At 51.5% G+C, this 22,443-nt stretch overlaps 1 protein-coding gene across 1 annotated transcript in view; it reads left to right on the top strand.

Moving 5' to 3' along the window:
* Positions 1-8,540: 8,540 nt before the first annotated feature.
* IFFO2 (intermediate filament family orphan 2) overlaps positions 8,541-22,443 on the top strand; it is a 39,756-nt gene continuing 25,853 nt past the window's right edge. The window contains exon 1 of the mRNA XM_079326055.1: positions 8,541-9,296. Within this exon, the coding sequence (XP_079182181.1) occupies positions 8,695-9,296 (602 nt within the window). The 5' untranslated portion in view covers positions 8,541-8,694. The remainder of the gene's footprint in view (positions 9,297-22,443) is intronic.

Here is a 22,443-nt window from a genome sequence, read left to right as displayed (position 1 = left end):
CAGGTGGCACCTCAGAGGGAGGTTTGAAACTGTTCTTGCAAACACCCTTGCAAGGAGCTGCCCAGAGCCCCTGGGTGGTTTGCAGAGGCCCAGGGATGTGTTTGGAAAATCAAGCAGTGCCTCCCTGGCCAGGGCACAGGTGGGCTGTGATTGAGGGACAAACCAGAGCTGGAAAGGTGGGAATGTCCTGATGGTGCCTCGTGGGTGCTCCAGGTGTGATGGCCCAGTGAGTGCCCCAGGTAAAGTGATTTTTCTCCCTGGATGTGTCTGTGGCACTTTCAGGACATGGTGGAGCCTCAAGGGACGTGCTGGGGACATCCTGGGCTTGCAGCCCCCAGACCTGGCTGGGATCCCTCATTTCCCCCTGGGCAGGAGCCCCAGCCCTGGGTGCAAACAGTAAATGCTGCAGGATTCCCTGCTGGCCTTTGGCACAGCCCAGGTGCAGCTCAGGGCTCCTTCCTGGTCAGTTCAGGGATCCTCCAGACACAGAAACCAGCACAAAACCAAGCCCAAGCTCCCAAATTAACCCTGAGTGTGAGCAGGCAGGTTTGGAGCTGCTCTGGGAGAGGCTCCCAAAACATCCCAGAGACCTCCCAGGGTCTGGGTGGATTTTTAGGAGCCACCCTTGGGTCACGTTTCTGTTCCCTGATAAGAAAAGCAGGATTGGCCTTGGCTGGTTTGCTGCAGGGCCACATTCCCATTGCAGGTGGGGATGATTCACAACTCAGGATCCAGGGAAAAACAAGCTCTGAGCTCACAAAGGGACTGGAAAAAGGTGTTGGGTGGACTAAGGACAAAATCACTTCAGGGATGTCCCCCCTGCACACCAAGATGATGGGAAAAGCCAGGGGCAACCCCTGAACCTCCAGGAATTGTAGGTCCCTTGTTTCCAGGAGGGAAAAAATAATTATTAAATCCCTATTTGCAGGTTTTTTTTGCAGGATTGATCCCAGCCCTTCACACTGGGAGCTGGGGAGGAACCAGCTCCAGGCCTTTCACCCAAACCCTGGAGATCAGCAGGGATCCCCCTCCTGATGAGTCAGGAGGAGAAGATGCTTTGGGGTAAAATTATCAATAAAATGATACAAAGGGTGTGTGGAGGGGAAGCCTCTGTGCTGTGTTTAACCCCAGGAACCTTCAGGCATTTCCCCCACAAGGCCCCATCCTGGCATGGGGAGTTTTTGGGGTGTGCAAGGAGTTCTGGATGTGCCTCTGGAAAAATTTTATTCTCCTGGTGCTTATTAAACCTTCCTTGAGCAGCATCCTCCCTGGCTCAGTGCTGTTCCTGCAGCTCCCAGATTTGCAGTGGGAATTACAACCTCCCTCCTGTCCCACAGGGATTTTCTCTCCCATCCCACTGTTGCCACAGAGCCCAGGAAGGATCAGACATGTCCCTGATCCTCACACCTGGATGCTGCAGAGCTCTCATTCCCTTCCCTTCCCCCTGGGAGCATCAGGCACCTCACAGTGGATTTCCTGCTCCAAAAATCAGAGTTTTCCTTCTGGAAAGGATCCCCACCCTGGCACTCCTCAGCCTGACTCAGCCTGGTCCCTTCCCTTGGGAAACACAAACCCTCAGTGGGTGAATCACGGGCAGGGCTGTGGGAGAACCCAACCAAACCTGGTGCAACCTCCAGGGTGAGCCACAAACATCCCTGGAGCTGCAGGAGAAGTGGGAATGATCAGAGAGCTCAGCTCTGCTCCTTCTGCTGCCCCCCACCCAGCTGGCCCACAGGGGACTGTGCTGGGATGGTTCTGCCACTGGAGAAGCAGGACAACACCTGCCCTACAGCCCTTCTCCAGTGGGGAAGCTGTGTGGTATAAAAAAGGGCCAATATTAGCAGAAATTGGATAAATTCAGGTGTTTGTGGTTTAAGTTCAGCTTTGACATATGGAGAGAGGCTGAGCTTTAAAAAAATCAAGTATCAAGAGCAGCATGTCCAGTCTTGGCTGCTCTTGCCAGGGTCTGACACCTTCCCCATCTTTCCCTGCCAGGGGACAGGGCAGGGGCTGCAGAAGGGATAAAGGAGAGGTTTAAATTTGGGCAAGGAGGCAGAGGGCAGGGCAGGGCAGCCAGGAGCACCCTCTCATTAAAGGGCTGGAGTGCCTCAGAGGGAGAGATCTCTGCCCCAACAGTGATAGGCCAATAATTACTGTTATTAATCATAATCCTGCTTGTTCTTTCCCAAGTGCAGTGCCAGCAGGACCTCAGGCACCCTCGGTACAAACCCTGGGCACAGTCAAGGCTGTCCAAGGCTGAGGTGGGGCTGGAAAGGGCTCAGGATGCTCAGGAGGAGAGAGGAACCCTCTGGGGCACAAAGGAGAGCCCCGAGTGAGCCCCGTGCTCACCCTGCTGGCTTTGGGGTGCTGTCCCTGTCTCATGCTGGAGGTGACCCCCCCCCCCCAGCCTGTGTTTGGGACACCCCCAGGCTCTTCTCAGGGTTTTCATCCCTGCAAACCCAGCAGCATCCTTCAATGATTCGCAGCGTTTGCTGGCACCGAGCTGATTCCCAGGGGTGACATCAGACACCGAAGGCACCTCCGGAGCTCCAGCCCGTTCCATTTCCCTCCCTGCAGCCCCTTTTGCTGCTCTCAGCAGTTTCTGGCAGCTCAGCGGCTGCAGCGGCGCTCCCAGCCCGGGCTGGAGCCGCCCCAGCTCCTCACAAGCAGCCGGGAGAGGGAGGGAAAGAAACGCTGCAGAGCCCCGGGATCGGCGGCTGCCAGCGCGGGACCGGGCAGAGAGCCGGGGGAAACCTGAGTGACACAGGTGTGACATCCCCGTGTGCCCCCGAGTGCTCCAGGTGTGACATCCCTGTGTGCCCCTGAGTGACACAGGTGTGACATCCCCGTGTCCCCCTGAGTGCCCCGAGTGTGACATCCCCGTGTGTCCCTGAGTGACACAGGTGTGACATCCCCGTGTGTCCCTGAGTGACCCTGGTGTGACATCCCCGTGTGTCCCTGAGTGCTCCAGGTGTGACATCCCTGTGTGCCCCTGAGTGCTCCAGGTGTGACATCCCCGTGTGTCCCTGAGTGACACAGGTGTGACATCCCTGTGTCCCCCTGAGTGCCCCGAGTGTGACATCCCCGTGTGTCCCTGAGTGACACAGGTGTGACATCCCTGTGTCCCCCTGAGTGCCCCGAGTGTGACATCCCCGTGTCCCCCTGAGTGCCCCAGGTGTGACATTCCCCTGTCCCCGTGTCCCCGTGTCCCTGGGAATGCTGCAGGTGTGACATCCCCGTGTCCCTGGGAATGCTGCAGGTGTGGTGTCCCGGTGTCCCTGGGAATGCTCCAGGTGTGGTGTCCCGGTGTCTCTGGGAGTCCCCCAGGTGTGATGTCCCCGTGTGTAGGAGGCTGTAGGATGTGACAGTGGTCAGGATGGTTGTGACAGACAGAGATTTTTATAAGCCAGGTCTGGAAACTTGTGGTTTATTGCATAGGGCTGGGTAAAAAGGGCCCTGCTGGGAGCAGGGCAGACAGAGAGTGGGGGCAGTGAGAGTTCTGAGAGGTAAGAGAGTCTAAGAGAGAGAATGAAGTAAGAGAGAGATTTTCCCATTCACAATACAATAAATCTTCTTCTCTGTTGAATTTTCTAATTTCCACTGACCAATCTAATACAAGATACAAATCCTACAGCATTTCCATACAGCCTGTAAGAATCATTACATCACATCATGTGTTATACTTTAAACCCTAAAAATGAGTCTTTGAACCCTTCTGCCAATCCAGCAGGGTCTTCTCTGACCTTTGGGCCATTGTTCTATCAAGAGGGGATTGCTTCTCTGGCCATCCTATTGTCTTCTAGTTATTTAGTAACTCAGGTTTGGTATCTCAAAGGTGGCTTGCATTTCATTCTTACTCATGATTTCCATATTCTCAAAATCTTTTGTTAAGCAATCATATTTATGAGGTTTTCCTGATCCATCCTTCTCAACATCCGTGTCCCCGTGTCCCCCAGGTGCCATGTCCCCATGTCCCCGTGTCCCCAGGACAAAAAATAAATCCCAATTCAACTCAACCCTCAGCTGGAGCTTCGGGTGCAAAGTTTGGGGCAACAACGAGAAATAAATAATTTATTCTGTTAATGTAAAAGTCACCCTGCAGTTAAATAAATCAGAGTCCGCCAGAATGAAGAGCTTGACTATTTTAGCTTGACCATTTTCCTTTGAGCATTTTGGGACGGAAGCTCCGGGCTCTCCCCGGGGCGCTGCCGGAGGATCCCGCCCTGGGAGCTCCCCCTGTCCGGGCCCATCCCGCATTTCTGCCGCTCCACTCAGCAGGTGAAATGTTCGGTTCCCAAGGAAGCGAAGGCGCTGCCCCGTCTCCACGGCGATCCCGGCGTGTCCCGGCCGCGGATGCGCCCTCAGCATCTTCATCTCTGAGCCTTGCGGGGCTGCACCTGCGGCAGCTTTGTTTGCAAAATATTTACAGCTCTCCATGGAGGAGATCAGCCCGGCGGGGCTGGGAGGGGGTGCGGGTGAGCTGAACCCCGTCCCTCCCCCCCGCGCATCCCCCATTCTCCGCAGCCCTTGGGCTGGGCAGGAGCATCCTCTGCTTGGGCTGGGTCTGTTTTGTGCTGCTGACACCCACAAACCCCCAAATGTGGCAAATGAGGTTTTGGGACCGCAGGAATAAACCCGAGTGGGAGAAGGTGTCGGGTGTTGGCAGCAGCTCCTCTCTGCCGAGAGCTGACGGGACAGGGAGGAGACAGAGCGGGGAGAAAAGAGCGTTTGGGGAGGAGAAAGCTCCTTTACAGGCAGAAGAGGTGCAGGGAGGAGAAGCTGCAGCTCCAGGAGCTCATCCCTCCCACGCAGGGCCAGCAGCAGCCCCACGAGCGCTCTCTGTCCCCGCAGCGTCCCCGGGGACAATTCCCGGCACATCCAAAGGCTGGGAACCCCCGGGACCCGCCCGGCCCTGGGACACCGCCCCGGTGACACCGCGGCTGTTCGGGGGGCTGAGTCACCCCACGAGTCACCGGGGCTGTCCCCAAGTCCTGCCCATCCTCCCAACAGGGCTGATCCTGCCCCCGCTTCACAACAAAAAAACGGGGCTGGTGCAGAAAAGGCTCTGCTGGAATGGGAAAGGTTCTGCTGGGATGGGAAAGGCTCTGCTGGGATGGGAAAGGTTCTGCTGGGATGGGAAAGGCTCTGCTGGGATGGGAAAGGCTCTGCTGGGATGGGAAAGGCTCTGCTGGGATGGGAAAGGTTCTGCTGGGATGGGAAAGGTTCTGCTGGGATGGGAAAGGTTCTGCTGGCCAGAAATGCAGCTGGGACGAGGCTGATGCCACCACGATGCTCCTGCCCCATCACAGGGGTCTGTGGTGAAACTCAGCCATTCTGGGGCTGGACTAATAAAGATACAAAGGATATAAATTATATAAAGGATATAAAGATAGAAATATATAAATATATAAAGATATAAACATAGATATAAAGATAAGATATAAAGATTAATGATTCTGCTGGTTTCAGACAAACAGCCTCACTCAGGAAAGGTGCAGAGACCCCCAGGGGAGAGATCCCAGCCCTGGGGTCACCACTGACCCCACTGGGGGTCACACGATGGAGCTGCTCCCTCAGGGTTTCAGCTTTTCTGTTCTCACCTCTTTGTAACCCTGCAGTTCTGTAGTTAGAGCTCTAAACCCCACACACAGTGTCAGTGCTGCTCTCCCAGTTTGGTCACACACAGCAATTCCTCTCTGGGCTGGGAATCAAGGACCCCTCAGTGCCTCAGGCCCTAGAAATGGAAACTAAAGGGAGTTTTGGGGGGCAGCAAACTTGGGGTAAATGACTCCATTATCTGAAGCTGTAATTGGAGGATTAACCCCCAACATGCAATGAAGCAAATTTATAAAAGTGTGAAAACCCATTACCCGTGGTCCATTTTTGGGTGTAGCCCCTGGGGGTCTTCATCTGCCCAAAATGCACCTGAAGGCCCTTCAATAAATAAATAAAAAGCAGTTTTGCTTTTATTCCCAGAGTTCTGTCTGCCCTCTGTTTTCAGGCAGTCCCACAGGGCTGTGGCCCGAGGGAAGGGGAAGGGGCTGAGGGAGGGATGAGGGGATGCAGCCTCACCTCCATGTGAGAAAATCCCAGCCCAGCAGAACCCCCTGAGGTCACTGAGGGGCATTTGGGGAGCCTGGGCAGTTTTGTGGGTGTCAAATCAGAAGAATTTTGCTTGTTTTAAATCCACAAATCAGCCCTGTGTTGATGCCACCTGCCCAGGGAGCAGCACCTGCAGCATGGAATGGGAGCCCAGGGCTTGGGTTTGGGTCTGTTTTCCTGGAAAATGGTCACTTTACCAGGGGAAAAAGAACTTTCCATGAGTGCCTAACAGAGCCTCAAGGGATGCAACCAATACCAGGAAAATTATCATTAAAAATCTGAGGCAATGCAGAGAGCCCTGAATGGTCACGGAGGTTTGGGAGTGCAGGGTGCACTTGTTCCAAAGGGAAAAGAAAATGAGTGTAAAACGAAATCCAAGGGGCTGGATTCCCCAATCCCTGTGGGATTCACTGAGCCTGCAGCACAGAGGGACCTGGGGGTGATCGTGGCCATCCCAGGGAGGGGCTGGAGCTCATTAGGAAAGGACTAATTTGGTTTAATGACCTCGAGATGAGGCGTTGGTGGATGCAGGGAGCTGCAAGATCACGGGGCAGGAACCAAACCCTTCATTGCCTGGTTTATCACCCCCTCAGGTGCTTTCCCGCTTCCCTAAAGGAATAAAATAATAAAAAATTAAAATAAAACTCAGATGGATTTTCCCACCTGTGGACCACGAGGTTCTGAAATCACCCAACTCCTTCCAGCACCACCAGAGAGGGTGCTGGTGTCCAAAACCAGGAAAATCCATAAAATCCCAGCCCAGTTTGGGTTGGAAGGGACCTTAAAGCTCATCCCATCCCATCCCATCCCATCCCATCCCATCCCATCCCATCCCATCCCATCCCATCCCATCCCATCCCATCCCATCCCATCCCATCCCATCCCATCCCATCCCATCCCATGCCATCCCATCCCATCCCAGGCAGGAACTCCTTGCACTTTCCCGGGTGCTTCCAAACCGTGGAATTTCCCAAATCTGGGATAACCCCGCTCCTGGCTGCTGCTGCTCCAGTGATTCCCTCCGTTTGGGCAGTTTGAGTCAATTCTCGCCTTTCTCGTGTTTCTGTGAGCATTTCCCGGGGCTTGGGGATGGAAATCTGGAGCTGTTTGCTGACACCCACGGGCAGCAGCCCAGCCCGAACACAAACCCAGCTCAGGAGCTTTTGTGCTGGGGGAGAGACAAATCCTTCAGGTGTTTCTTTGAGTCACCCTTTTAATGAAGCACCTCCACCCAGCACATTTATTTTTTTTTTTCCAGGAGGTGCTGGCAAAACACAGGTTAGTAACACATTAACAGAGCCCTTTGAAGAACCCTGGTTTCGGTGCTGGTGGAGTTTCAGCAAGTGGGGATAAAGATATAAATATAAATATAAATATAAATATAAATATAAATATAAATATAAATATAAATATAACCTGGCAAGCCCCATGGTTTTATTTCAGGCATTGTATTTGGGTAAACAGTGTTCCTGCAGGTTTACACCAGCCTGGCTGAGAGCTGTTTCCCTTGCATCATTCTGTGCCCAGCAGAGCAATGCAGCGATCACATCATTCAATTAAACAATATCCTTTGATTGCCCAAAGGTCCGGGAGCAGCAGTTGGGAAACGCTAATTTAATAACTTAATTATTATCGTATCAGCATTATTTAGCACTTAGGCAGGGCTCTGCTTTGGCATAACAAAATCCAAGGTTTATAATTTATTCTGATCTGACCTAATCGTGCAATCGCGGGATCACAGATTGGAATGGACCTTAAAGATCATCCCAGAGCTGCCAGGGACGGGGACAGGGACAAGGACAGGGACAATTCCCACCATCCCAGCCTGGCTTTGAACGCTGCCAGGTTTGGGGCATCCACAGTTTCTCTGGAAAACTCGTGCCAGGGTCTCCTCACCGTCACAGGGAAGAATTTCTGCCCGATATCCACGCAGAATTTCCCCTCTCTCAGTCTGGAGCCATTGTCCCCTTGTCCCCTCAGTCCTCCTCCGGCTCCTGCAGCCCCTCCATCCCCTGGGATGTCCCGCAGCCTCCTCCCCTCCCCAGGCCGGTCATTCCCACTGCTCTGCTTCACCCTCTAATGCGGGGAGCGCTTTGGGACCCCGGGGCTCCCCAAAAATCGAACCCCGAACCCCGAGCCCCGCGCTGGGGACACGCGGAGGGAGCGGCGGCTGCGGGGGCGGGGATATGCAAATCAGCTGCGTTTATATGCAAATGAGGGGGCACGGCCACGGGGACAATACACTAGGGTGTCGTGCTGGGGGCGTGGGTATGCAAATGAATAGCTGGGTATGGAAATAAGGGGCGTGGTTATGGAAATGAGATACCCGGTATGTGGGTAAGGGGCGTGGCCATGCAAATACAGATTTGTACATGGACACTGGGCGTGGTTTGGCGTGGGCGGTGCCTCGGCCGCGGCGCGCGGGGTCCCGCCCAGAGCGCTCAGAGCCCTCAGAGCGCGGTGCGGCGGCGGCCGCAGAGACCGCGGCACCGGCACCGGCACCGGCACCGGCACCGGCACCGGCACCGGCACCGGCACGGCCGCTCCGCACCGCTCCGCACCGCCGGCCCCTCCATCACCGCCCCCTCCGCCATGAACTCGCTGCTTTTCGGGGAGATGGCCCGCGCCTTCTCCCCCGCCGCCGCCGCCGCCTCCTCCTCCTGCCCGCTGGGCCCCGGCGGCGGCGGCCCCGCGGCGGCCGGGGGGGGCCCGCCGGTGACGGCGGCGCTGCGGAACGACCTGGGCTCCAACATCCACCTGCTCAAGGGGCTGAACGTGCGCTTCCGCTGCTTCCTGGCCAAGGTGCACGAGCTGGAGCGGCGGAACCGGCTGCTGGAGAAGCAGCTGGCGGCCCAGCAGAGCGAGCGCGACCGGCGGCTGCGCTACAAGACCTTCTCCCGGGACCAGGCGGTGCAGACGGACGGCGGGACCCCGCCGCTGGTGCCGCCGCCGGGCCCCGGGCACGGGCCGCTGCCGTCGCCGCCGCACTACGGGCGCCTGCCCGGCACCATCTGGAGCTACACCCAGGTGCGGCGCACCGGCGGCGGCGGCCTGGAGACCGTGCAGGGCCCCGGCGTGTCCTGGGTGCACCCGGACGGGGTCGGGGTGCAGATCGACACCATCACCCCCGAGATCCGCGCCCTCTACAACGTGCTGGCCAAAGTCAAGCGGGAGCGCGACGAGTACAAGAGGAAGTGAGTGATGGGGGATGCGGGCGGTCGGCGCTGCACTGCGGGGAAACGGGGCCAGCCCTCCCCGGGAGCGCCCGGGGACAGCGCGGAGGACGCGGGCGCTGCGCTGCCCCTGCCCGGGGGGCGCTGCGGGCCGGGATCCACCCGGGGGTCCTGGGGGGCTTCTCTTTTTTGGGGGGTTGAACCACACCTTGTACCCTGAAAACTGTGAGATCCGTCCTTGGGGGGATGGAGAGCCTGGATCTTGCAAGGAGCATTGTCAGCTTAACCTAAAAAAAAAAAAATATATATATATATATATATGCACATATATATGTATACTTATGTATTTCTTTTTTAGGAGAGAAATAATCCGTTATTAACATTGCATCGCATAGTTGCTCCTAAATTTAGCTCGCCTTCATTTTTTTTTGGTCTGATTACTCCAGTAGTCGGTTGTGTGTGTGCCAGCTCCCCGAAATTAGCTCAGCGCTGCAATATTTGGGTTGCAAATACTGCAGGGCAGGGTTTGCACTCCGGGGTGTTGCTCGGAATTAGCCAAAACAAAAGGCTTTGTGAGCCCCGCGGGGCTGGAGGTCTCCCCTGGCCTGTGGGGTTGGAATGGTGATGGATGGATGGCGTTCCCTTGGATCGCTTGGCTGTGACAGAGATGGAGGCCAGAGGGGAAAAAAAAATGTAGCTGTGCTTCTGCAGGGAGATTCCTGCATTGTCTGAGAGGCTGCTGTCCTTTGGGGCTGCCGTGGGCTCTCTCGGCTGGACTTTGGGCAGATTTAGCCTTAAAACGCATTTGCTGCTGGCCCAGCCGGGCTTTTCCCTGCAGAACCCGCTGAATTCATCTTCATTTGCAGCACTGGCGGCTCCTGTGAGTGGCCGGGTGGCTGTGCCCGGGTTTGCAAACCGCAGTGAGCTCCGCACACCTTTTGTCAGGAGCTGCCCTGCTGAATCCGGCCGGCTCGGAGACATTTCCTGGCCAGTTTGGCTGCTCCCTGGCGATCTGGGCTCCTTGGGGCTCCTGGGGCTCGGTCCCTCTGTCCCTCCCGCTGGAATAAAGGACTCGGTCTGTGTTTTGCAGCCCGCAGTCGTGGCTGGCAGGGGGTGGTTTTGGTTTCTGTGGGAAGGGAGGAGCAGAGGAAGCGGTGCTGGATGGCGCCTTGGGGAAGGGGGTCCCACACCTGAACTTGGGCTGCTTCTCCTTTTCCATGAAAACTTGAGTTATTCCTGCTTCAGGGGAAGAGGAGACTCGTGGGCCTTCAGGTTCAACCTTTCTGCTGATACAGAGTTGATTTTTCTGCTTTTACTCGCTTGTGTAAAGCACATTTTCCCCCCAGTCTGTGTTCTTGCACACTCAGAGAGTGGCATAAACCAGATAAATTCAGTAAAGCAGAGGGGAACCTCAGATCTTATTATTGCCCTTGAAAGGAGTATTCCTTGTGGAAAAAAAAAACCAAAACAGTTAACACGTATCAACACATCCCATGCTGGTGATGTATCTCCAGTGTGGGTTTTCTGGATGCTCATTACCCTGGAACTGGAATTGGTCACTGTTCTGTGACCTTCAGTCCCACATGGACAGCACAGCCTGGTTTTTGGGGGATTGTTTGTTCCTCTGGGGTCCTGAGCTGCCTCGTGCTGTTTGAATTTCCTGCTGGCAGTCAGGTGGAGCAGCTGGTTTGGTGCTGTGAGCTCTGGGTTTGGGAGCATCCTGCAGGGCTTGGGATGGAGTTTGGGCTGGGCTGGCCCCTGTGTGTGTGTCTGTGCTAAATTCACTCTCTGGGGTTCCCTTGTCTTGCTGGGATCCCTTTGATGCTCCAGATTTATTTAGGGAGCTCCAGGTGGAACAGGAGCTTTTCTCCTGATGGGGCTTGTGGAGAGTTGGGCACGAGCACAGGCTCCCAGCCCAGATGTGTGACCAGGAAAAGAAAGAAAGAAAGGGAAAGGAAATGGAAAGAAAAAGAGAAGAGCCTTTTATTGCTCAATCTGAGAATCTTTGTGGAGCAGCCAGGCCTTGTAACCTCACCCAGCAGCCACCAGCCCACACCAAGGATCCCAAAGCAGACAGTGATAATTCCATTTATTTCCTGGGGCAAGGGAGGCTTTTCCCCCTTCTCAGGGTGGCCACTTGGTCAGGGTTGTGGCTACCAAATGTTTGTGGTGTGAAGTATTTGGCTATGAGGAAAAGCCAGGCAGGGGGTGGGACACTGGGGCAGTGCTGGGTGTGCAGGGCTCACTCACTCCATGTCTCTGCTGCTGCTGAAGGAAAACTCACCTGGGGACTGGAGAGTGCAGGGCTGGAATCTGCAGGGGAAATGATCCCTTTTGTTTCCTTTCTCTTAAAGGAAAAGTGGCTTTGCTGCTGTAAAACAGCAGTGGGAGATCACTCAGGATATTCTTCCCAATGAAATTCTACCTGGACAACTTCTGGGATTAGCCATGGCTTCATTTGGGGGAAATGTGTTTAATTTCTTTGTTCCATTCCCCAAAATAATTTCCATTGGATGTTGTAGCACAACAAACTGGAGCTCTGAGAGGGCACAGTCAGTCAAGCACACAGATCATGTTTTACCTTGGCTTTTGTTTGTGTCTGAAGCCAAATGTTCCCTTTGAGGAGCCCAGCAGATATTTCTGTCCAAAACTGCTTTTGCTTTTTCCTCCAGGTGATGATATTTTAGCCAAATGATATATAAATTTGCATATTTTCTACTTATTGTGCTGCCTTAATCTCATATTTTTTAGCAATGATGAGGATTTTACACAAGATTATGACTTCAGTAAGAGAGTTAACAACTGGAGGAGTTTTAGAGGGAAAATAAAGTTAAATTAATTTTCTTTATTTTTTTCCAGCTGTGTTAGCATTTAGAGGAGCTTTTGGCCATAGATATGACTCCAAAACAGATGATTTATTGTTTATCTTTCAGATCTTTTGTAATTTTTATCTATTGTACCCTTTCATCAGGAAAAATCAAAATTGTCTTTCTGCAAAATTGCACTTTTGCAGTCAAAGCAGCTCAATAAAAAATATTTTCAGTTAATGGAAAATGGAGCAGAGTCACATTTTTAAATTTGAAATACTCAGGTGAAGAGATATTTTTTTCTGGACAGAATGACAATAATAATAGTAACAATAATAATAATAATAATAATAATAATAATAATAATAATAATAATAATATTAAGCTGTGGTGCTTCAGCTGCTTTGAGGTGATGCTGAGCAGGGCTGGAATTCAGGATTCTGGGCTTTGGGGTTGATCCTCTTGGGTTATTCAGGAGAAGAATCTGGGGGTGAGCCCAGCCCTGGCCTGGCTGCATTTTGGGGTCTTTGTCCCGATTTTGGGGACACTCAGGAGCCTCAGCATCTCTGGTGGCACCACTGGGGAGGGAGCTGGGACAACCAGCAGGGTTCTCCCCCCAATTAGTGCAATCCTGTTAATGAGAGCCCGAGGGGAGTCTGCCATGCCCAGGTGGGGGGGATGTCCAGGGTGTGTCCCAGCCCCCTGGGATGGGGTGTCACCTTCCTGAGATCCCTGGGGAGCTGGCACATCCCTGAGTGCTGTGACAGTCACAGTGCTGCTGTGACGATGCTGCTGTGACAGTGGCAGTGACAATCCCATAGTGACAATGCTGCTGTGACAGTGGCAGTGCTGCTATGACAATGACAGTGACAATGCTGCAGTGACAATGCTGCTGTGACAGTGACAGTGGCAGTCCAGCTGTGAGTGGCAGTGGCAGTGTAGCTGTGACAGTGACAATGGCAGTGCTGCTGTGACAGTGAGAATCCCATAGTGACAGTGATAGTGGCAGTGCCAGTCCCTCTGTGACAGTGACAGTCCCACTGTGACAGTGGCAGTGCTGCTGTGACAGTGGCAGTGGCAGTCCAGCTGTGACAGTGCCAGTCCCTCTGTGACAGTGACAGTCCTGCTGTAAGAATGACAATGGCAGTGGCAGTCCTCCTGTGACAGTGGCAGTGCCAGTCCGTCAGTGACAGTGGCAGTACCAGTTCCTCTGTGACAATGACAGTGGCAGTGGCAGTCCCTCTGTGACAATGACAGTGCCAGTCTTGCAGTGGCAGTGCCAGTCCCTCAGTGGCAGTGGCAGTGCCAGTTCCTCTGTGACAATGACAGTGGCAGTCTCTCAGAGGCAGTGGCAGTGCCAATCCCTCTGTGACCGTGACAATGCCAGTGGCAGTGCCAGCCGTGCTGCTGTGACAGTGGCAGTGCCAGTCCCTCTGTGACAGTGACAGTGGCAGTCTCTCAGTGGCAGTCCCTCTGTGACAGTGACAATGACAGTGGCAGTTCCAGTCTCGCAGTGGCAGTGCCAGTCCCTCAGTGACAGTGACAGTGGCAGTGCCAGCTGTGCTGCTGGCTCCTGCTCTCCTCCTGCTGTCCCCTCCCTCCCTCTCTCCCCAGCCCTTGCTCAGATTTGTATATTTTCGGTTCCACGATTACCCTTAATTGCTGCAGATATTGAGTCTGCCAGATGTTGGTTGTCTTTTCCAGCACGGGCTTAGCTGGTACTAAGAGTTGAACTGGAAATAATTGTTTTACCTCGGGATGGTATTTCACTGGGAAGATTAATAAAGTCCACTTGGAAAAGAGATTATCTTAAATTTGCTGCAGCTGGGAAGGACAAAGATTATCATTGTCAAAGGCAGCGCGCGTCAAAACTCACTGGGGCTTGTTTTTTTTACAGAAGGGAACTTAATAAAAATGTGCTTAAGATAAGCCCTGGAGGAATGTCTGAGAACTTTTAAAGCTAAAATATCAGCAGTAACAAGATGCAAATGTTCTGCATAGACCCAATCAAAAACAAATAATTTTTTCATCCCCCTGGAGGAATGAAAGCAGCGTGGCAGACCTGTCCCTGCCTCGATTGGTCACAGGGCTGGCAGCAACAATCTCTGTGGAAAGCCACCTCTTTAATTCTGCTATTCCTGCTTTTCTTTTTTTCTGTTTTAGAGGGATAATTATTTTTCAATGTGGCTTTTCACAGAAATTCCGGATTTTCCACTGCTTCCAGAGCAGCCTGGTCCGGGGGATTTTTGGCTGCCCCTTACAAGATGTGAAGTTTGATATTAAATGCTGGCTCTGATGAAACCTGAGACTCAGGATTGAAAAGCCCCTTTTTCCCTGGGCTGGGAGAATGTCAGTTTTCCTTGTGGAGAAGGGATAAAATTGCCTGATGTGAAAAAGACTTGGCTGTGTGGCACAAGTATCCAGTTGTAATTGCTGGGTGGAAAGTGGCAGTGCTTGTAAGAGTAATATTTCCTTAAATAATTCCATCTTTCCTTCTAAAATGCTGCTGCAGAGAAACACATTTAGGGTAGACCAAGGGTATCTGGAGCACTCTCACAAATCTCAGGTTTATTTTATTTTTTTTTCCCCATAATAGAGCTGGAAACTGGGACTTTTGGGTTGTAGGGATGGAGGAGAAGGTTTGTTTCCCTTTGATCCTGGTTTCTAGCAGTGCTCTAGGTGGGGTTGGAATATTTAATAGACAAAAAAATCTCTGTGTGGGTCTTCAGCTGGTTTGTAATGGGAGGGCTGAGGGTGTCATGACTGACTTGAAGGAGCTGCTGCTATTCTGAACTTTAAATTAGAATTAAAATAATGAATTTGTAGATGAACCAAGTAAGCAGAAAAATCCCCCCCCTCATGTTGTGGTTGGAGTTTTAGAGAAACTGGGGCTGCCACATTCCTCCAGGAGAAGCTTCCCCTGCTGCAAGAGAACCACAGGGCTGTGTGTTTGTATTTTGAATTTACCTTTTGATTCCTCCTGTGACTCACTCTGGCCTTTCTGAAGGCAATAAAACCCCAGATTTCCAGAGCACAGCTCAGAGCTGAGCAGGTCTGGGAGCCAACCCTGCAAACAGCTCAGGTCTTAAACCCAAATAATCTCCCCAGATGCTGCAGTGTGGGGCTGAGGTGGAAGCAAACACAGTTCCCAGAGGTTTCCAGCTGTTTTTGTGGGGCTTTGGAGCAGAGGTGCCTCTGGAGTGCTGCCCTTGGAGCTGAGGGAAGCTCTGCACCCACCTCCAGCTCAGCAGCTGCTTTTTTGTGGCTCAGGGTTTGTGGTGCTGCCCTGCCAGCTCTCAGTTTCCTGCATCTGCTTTTCTCTGACTAAATTTACTTTTTTTCTGTGCTAGAAATACTCACAGGATGTTGGTTTTTTTGCTCCTGCAGGGGCCATTCCAGCTTGGGATATTCTGATTCTAAATCTCCATTTTGGTGTTCAAAACCAGCTCTTTTATTTTGTTTGTTTGTATGAGAAAGGAAGAGATTTCTTCCAGGTTTTTTTAAGTTTAAAAGCTGAACAGTGTCTGTGTGTGCTCAGAGAGAGACTGAAACTCCTGTATAGCCAATAAAAAATCACCTTGTTCCAAGAACCCTGAAGGGATTAGTGAGGAATGATAATAAAAGGCAATAAATGATAAGAAATGGCACGAGACTGATATGGCTTGGGGAACAAGGAAATCATGAAATCACAGAGTAGAAGGGCCCTTAAAAATCCAATTCCAGCCCCTCTGCCACAGCAGGGGCTCCTGCCCTGTGCCAGGTGCCCCAGCCCTGGCCTTGGGCACTGCAGGGATCCAGGGGCAGCCACAGCTGGCTGTGTTTTTCTCAGATTTCTAACCTTGAACCTCCCACTCATACATCTGAAAGGAAGGAATTTGCCCCCACTTCATGATAAATTTGGAATAAAGGACAAAAATAAGATTTTTGTAGTAGTGGGCACACTGAGAGCTTCTTGAACTTCAGGTATATTGTCAAAATGTCTTGGTTTGGGTTGGCCTCTTCTCCCAGGGAGCAGTGACAGGATGAGAGGAAACAGCCTTGAGTGGCACCAGGAGAGGTTTAGATTTGATATAGGGAAAATTTCCTCATGGAGAGGCTCCCAGAGCCCTGGCAGAGGTTGCCCAGGGCAGTGCTGCAGTCACCATCCATGGGAATGTTCAATGAAGCTGTGGCTGTGACACCTGGGGGTGTTTTGGCTGCCTGCTGCTGCTGGAGGAGTCGTGTAGGAGGGTGGGATATGGGTTTGATGCCAAAGAAATAAAGAACTTGTCTGGTGTTTCCTAATCCCTGGTGTCCACTTGTCCAGAAACACTTTTGGTCAGTTCATTATCAAATCATCCTGCTTCAGATTAAACCTGGAAAAAACTCAGGTGATTTACCAGAGCTGATTTCAGGAAACTTGGGAAACTTTTCCCAATGGTGTGGCAAGAAGTGGCAGCTGGGGGACACACACACATTTTTACCACCACTGCTTTGTTTAAAAAATCTTGTAAAAAGGGGGATGGCAGAGAATGGAGCTGGGTGTGCTGTACCAGGGCAGAGAATGGAGCTGGGTGTGCTGTACCAGGGCAGAGAATGGAGCTGGGTGTGCTGTACCATGGCAGAGAATGGAGCTGGGTGTGCTGCACCACGGGGATGGCAGAGAATGGAGCTGGGTGTGCTGCACCATGGCAGAGAATGGAGCTGGGTGTGCTGCACCAGGGGGATGGCAGAGAATGGAGCTGGGTGTGCTGCACCAGGGGGATGGCAGAGAATGGAGCTGGGTGTGCTGCAGCCATGGCAGAGAATGGAGCTGGGTGTGCTGTACCAGGGGGATGGCAGAGAATGGAGCTGGGTGTGCTGCACCATGGCAGAGAATGGAGCTGGGTGTGCTGTACCAGGGGGATGGCAGAGAATGGAGCTGGGTGTGCTGCACCAGGGCAGAGAATGGAGCTGGGTGTGCTGTACCAGGGCAGAGAATGGAGCTGGGTGTGCTGCACCAGGGCAGAGAATGGAGCTGGGTGTGCTGCACCATGGCAGAGAATGGAGCTGGGTGTGCTGCACCAGGGCAGAGAATGGAGCTGGGTGTGCTGCACCAGGGCAGAGAATGGAGCTGGGTGTGCTGCACCAGGGCAGAGAATGGAGCTGGGTGTGCTGCACCAGGGCAGAGAATGGAGCTGGGTGTGCTGTACCAGGGCAGAGAATGGAGCTGGGTGTGCTGTACCAGGGCAGAGAATGGAGCTGGGTGTGCTGCACCAGGGGGATGGCAGAGAATGGAGCTGGGTGTGCTGCACCAGGGCAGAGAATGGAGCTGGGTGTGCTGTACCAGGGCAGAGAATGGAGCTGGGTGTGCTGCACCAGGGGGATGGCAGAGAATGGAGCTGGGTGTGCTGCACCAGGGGGATGGCAGAGAATGGAGCTGGGTGTGCTGTACCAGGGCAGAGAATGGAGCTGGGTGTGCTGCAGCCATGGCAGAGAATGGAGCTGGGTGTGCTGTACCATGGCAGAGAATGGAGCTGGGTGTGCTGCACCACGGGGATGGCAGAGAATGGAGCTGGGTGTGCTGCAGCCATGGCAGAGAATGGAGCTGGGTGTGCTGCACCATGGCAGAGAATGGAGCTGGGTGTGCTGCACCATGGCAGAGAATGGAGCTGGGTGTGCTGCACCACGGGGATGGCAGAGAATGGAGCTGGGTGTGCTGCAGCCATGGCAGGCTGGCAGAGAATGGAGCTCTGTGCCCACTAACGAAGTGCCCAGCTCGTTAGGGAGCCAGGCCAGCATCACTCACAGCAGAGATCCCTGCAGCCCTTTGTTCCTGCATCCAGCACTCCTCTCCATGTGACTCCTCTGGCTCCCTGTGTCCCACTTCCCCAAAACTTGGTCATTTGGGTCCCTTTCCAGGGGCAGTTTGGGACTCACCAAGTCACGTCGGCTCTTTGTGCCCCTGCTGCTCCTTCTCTCTGGGGACAGGTTCAGGTGTCCCATTTTTGGCTTTTTCTGCCTGGAAAGCAGCACCATTCCTTGCTTGGGGATGGAATTTCCCTCTGTGTGATCACAGCCTTGCAGCATTAAACCTTGGTTTCATTAAACCTAGTTGGGTTTAATCTTCAAGTTGATGCTTATTTTGGGGGGTTTGTACTGAATTTGCACTGAAATCCAGTCAAAAACAGGGCTTGGTGTTACAGCCTGCACCTCAGTTCTGTGTAACTTCCCAAATCTCTTGGTTCTGTGAAGAAACTATTTAAATTTTTAATTTTTTTTTTTTTTTTAAGTTTTAAAGTCTCTTAGGGTTTGGTGGTGAGCAGGTGAACTTCATGCAAATCTGTGTTCTGTGGTTGTGGGCACTCAGGGGTGCCTGGGTTTATTCATCTGTGTGTGCTCAGCCATGAGCACCTGGAAAAGGGCTGGAAAACATGACAGCTCCAAGATCCTGGAGTGAAAAGAGGAAGAATTAACTTGCTCCTCTTCATGTGGGCAGGGGCAGTTGGTCATTTGCAGTGGCTCATGCAGCCAGGGGAGGCTGAAGGAAGTGATGATTTACAGCAGGGCTGGATCCCCCTTCCCCTAAAATGCAGTGACTCAGGCTGGAACCTGAGATCAAAGGGATCCTGCCTCAGGATTGATTCCAAATCTGTGATTCCACTGGAAAATATCTCTCTGCCTGTGGATTCTTACAGGTAAAATTTGTCTCTGAGGGGAGAAAATGCAACTATGCCATTTTTATTATTTTTTTTTTAAATTAAGCTGCCTCTCTTACAGAGCACAGAATTTAAATTGAACAGGCACATGTCAGTTCAGTCTCAGAATTTGACCCTGACAAGTCAAATGTGGTTAAAGAGAAAACCAGGCACTGGTGTAAATTTACTGCATTCCATAAATTAGCAGGGGCATCATTAATATTGAATTGCAATGGGGATATTTTAATATCAATATTTAATATTTCAATCAGCTGCTGTTATTAAAAGTGCTACAAGAAATTCCCCCTCTCACAGGCAGAAAATAAAATAAATCTTTATTTCCCTCTCTTCCATAAGGCATTGACCATATGCTGTAGCTTTGGGCAGTCTGGAATCTTTTTCCAACTCTTACAAAATTTTTCCCCCAAATGCCAGAACCACCTCACCTTTGCCCCACTTTCTGCAATTCTTAAAATGCCTCCTTTTTTTTTTCTTTTTTCTTTTTTTTTTTTTTTCCCTCTCCCTCTCCTTTTTATTATTTTGTTTCTAGAAAATGAGAAAAGGGGAGCACAAAGCAGTTAAAAATTCCTTCATGCCCTGGAAAATGCATTGCCACTAATCTGTATTCCCCAGAGCTGCTGGCTGGCAGTGGGAGAGCACAGGGACAGAGTGACCCTGGGAATGCTGTCCCATGTGCAGAGAGGGAGCTGCAAATAAACTTCTTTTTCTTTTTCTTTTTCTTTTTCTTTTTCTTTTTCTTTTTCTTTTTCTTTTTCTTTTTCTTTTTCTTTTTCTTTTTCTTTTTCTTTTTCTTTTTCTTTTTCTTTTTCTTTTTCTTTTTCTTTTTCTTTTTTCTTTTTCTTCTTCTTCTTCTTCTTCTTCTTCTTCTTCTTCTTCTTCTTCTTCTTCTTCTTCTTCTTCTTCTTCTTCTTCTTCTTCTTCTTCTTCTTCTTCTTCTTCTTCTTCTTCCTCTTCTTTTCCTTCTTCCTCTTCTTTTCCTTCTTCTCCTTCTCCTTCTCCTCTCCTCCTCCTCTCCTCCTCTCCCTTTGGGGCAGGGGATCTTTCTCCCCCTTGATGTTGTGATGCAGGAGGTCTTTCCTTGCTCACTTTTGAAGGAATTCACTGTTTTTCCATTTTTTATTTCATGGAGGAGAGGGTGGGAGCCTGGTGTGGGGCTGTGGGTGCAGCTCTGGGTTTATTCCAGCCCTATAAGAGGTGTCCCCCTCTTTCCAAACACAGAACCTTTTCCTTTTCCCAGAGTTGAGTGGAGCATTAATTGCAGTTTGATCTTTCTCCTGTAAATTCCCAGTGAGATCCAGCTCCCGGCCTGTGGGCAGGGATTTGTTCCCCATGGGGAGCTGTGGTTTGGGGGTTGGGTCTGTGACTCAGCTCCATTCTCTGTCATTGTGGGGCTCTGCAGGGCAGGGGAATGAGGTCACTGCCTCAGCCCTCTTCCCTTTTACAGTGGGGAAAGGCTGGCAAAATCAGGATTGTTCATCCTGGAGAAGCTCTGGAGTGACCTAATTGTGGCCTTCCAGTGCCTGGAGGAGCTGCAGGAAATACACAGAGGGATTATTTACAGGGAATGGAGGGACAGGATGAGGGGGAATGGTTTAAACTAAAAGAGGAGCAATTTCGATGGGATATTGGGATGGAATTATTCCCTGTGAGGGTGGGCAGGGCTGGATGGGATATTGGGATGGAATTATTCCCTGTGAGGGTGGGCAGGGCTGGATGGGATATTGGGATGGAATTATTCCCTGTGAGGGTGGGCAGGGCTGGATGGGATATTGGGATGGAATTGTTCCTGTGAGGGTGGGCAGGGCTGGATGGGATATTGGGATGGAATTGTCCCTGTGAGGGTGGGCAGGGCTGGCACAGGTACCTAGAGCTGCTGAGGCTGCCCCTGGATCCCTGGCAGTGCCCAGGCCAGGCTGGAACAACCTGGGATAGGGGAAGGTGTCCCTGCCAGGGCAGGGGTGACTCTGGATCAGCTTTAAGCTCCTTCCAACCCAAACCAGTCTGGGATTCCATGAGAACCAAGTCTGTACTGAGCTCTGCTGCTGTCCATCCCTTCCCCTCCACAAATATCCCAGGGCTGCCCCTGCCCTGGCTGTTTATGTCCCCCACTGCTAAAATTTCAAGTATTAACAACTCCAATTCTTGGAAATCTGTGCAACTGGGGCAGCAAAGGCAACTGTTTCATTTGTGTGAATTGAAAACTGTTTTGCCTTTATATAAATATTTAAAAATGCCTCCTCTTGTAGTTTACAGCCCTGCTGCCACCTTTATTCATGTGCTTCCCTCTCAATGGCAGAGGGCTGTGGTTTAATGGTGAATCTGTCACCACAATGAACTGGGAGCCCTGAACTTTATCAATCAGTTGTAGCAGAGGTGATGGGAGCAGCCTGAGCAGGGGCACATTCTGTTCCTTCTGGGGGCTGTTGTGTGTTCAGGTGTCCCTGGAGCCCCTGGAGAACACTTCATTTCTTACCTGCTGTTAATATTTGTGTTGTTACCATTGTGACACTGCACATTAAATATCTTTACCTTTGTGAAGGCAATAAAACTTGAAATGCAGAAGGGGAATGGATTTATAGGAGTACTGGGGGGTGCTGTGTGTTCCTCAAGTGCCCCACCCTTGAAGAACAGTTTATTTCTTGCCCTCTGTTAACATTTCTGTTGTTACAATCTTGGCACTGCACATAAAACATATTTACATTTTCCAAGGCAATCAAACTCTTCAGATGCAGATAAGGGATTGGATCCATAGAGGCACTTTTGGGAGTGTTGTGTGTTCCTCAAGTGTCTTCAGAGCCCTTGAAGAGCATTTCATTTCTTACCTTGGTTAATCCTGTGTTCCTACAACCCTGACACTGCACACCCTTCAACAGATTTACATTTTCAGAGGCAATAAAACTCTGGAAATGTAGATAATGGATCCATAGGAGCACTGTAGGAGAACTGTGCATTCCCTCCAGTGGCAGCGGAGCCCTTGAAGAAAAGTTGATTTCTTTTGAGCTCAGAATCTCCACAATGCACATAAAAGCTGCACTTAGACATATTTACTTTTACAGAGGTCATAAAGCTGTTGACACAGAGATAATGGATGTGTAGGGCAGTGTGGGGAGGCTTTGCTGTGCCCTAGGTGTGTATTCCACCTGTCTCCCTGACTCCTGGGAGCAGATAAGCTTTATCTCATTTTTTTTCTTTGTTCTTTAGTAGGTAAATGTATTTAGTGCTGGGACAGAGATTAGGGTGAGCTGAGCTCTCTGTTTTGAGTTTGGCTCTTAGTTTTGAGGCTGGTTCTTAAAGGATGTGGTGGAAGAGGGAGATAAATCCAAAGATGAGGTGAGGAGGGCAGGGCACTCCATTATTTTTGCTGCTTCAGGCTGGAGAGCTGCACAAGGGAATGAAAATGGAGCAGTGATGAATTCCAGCAGGTTCCTTTGCAGAGAGGAGTAATCCTGATCTATTATCACTTGGTCTTATCAGGGCCTTTCCCAGTGATAGGTGATAACAGCAGTGTGGCTGGGCAGGGAGGGCTATTTATAGACAGCATTTACTCAGGAATCAGAAAGTAAATAAAGGCCTTTTATGAGAGAGGATGTTCTGAGCCTTGGGCAGGTTCCATTCTGAGAGCTGAGCTCAGCCAGTGCATGTTTAGTTACTCAGTTCAGTGTTGCTTTATAGGATGGATCAGTG

Source organism: Erithacus rubecula (assembly GCF_903797595.1).
Source record: "Erithacus rubecula genome assembly, chromosome: 24".
In the NCBI taxonomy this organism is placed as follows: domain Eukaryota; kingdom Metazoa; phylum Chordata; class Aves; order Passeriformes; family Muscicapidae; genus Erithacus; species Erithacus rubecula.
This window is presented reverse-complemented; position numbering and strand designations above follow the sequence as displayed.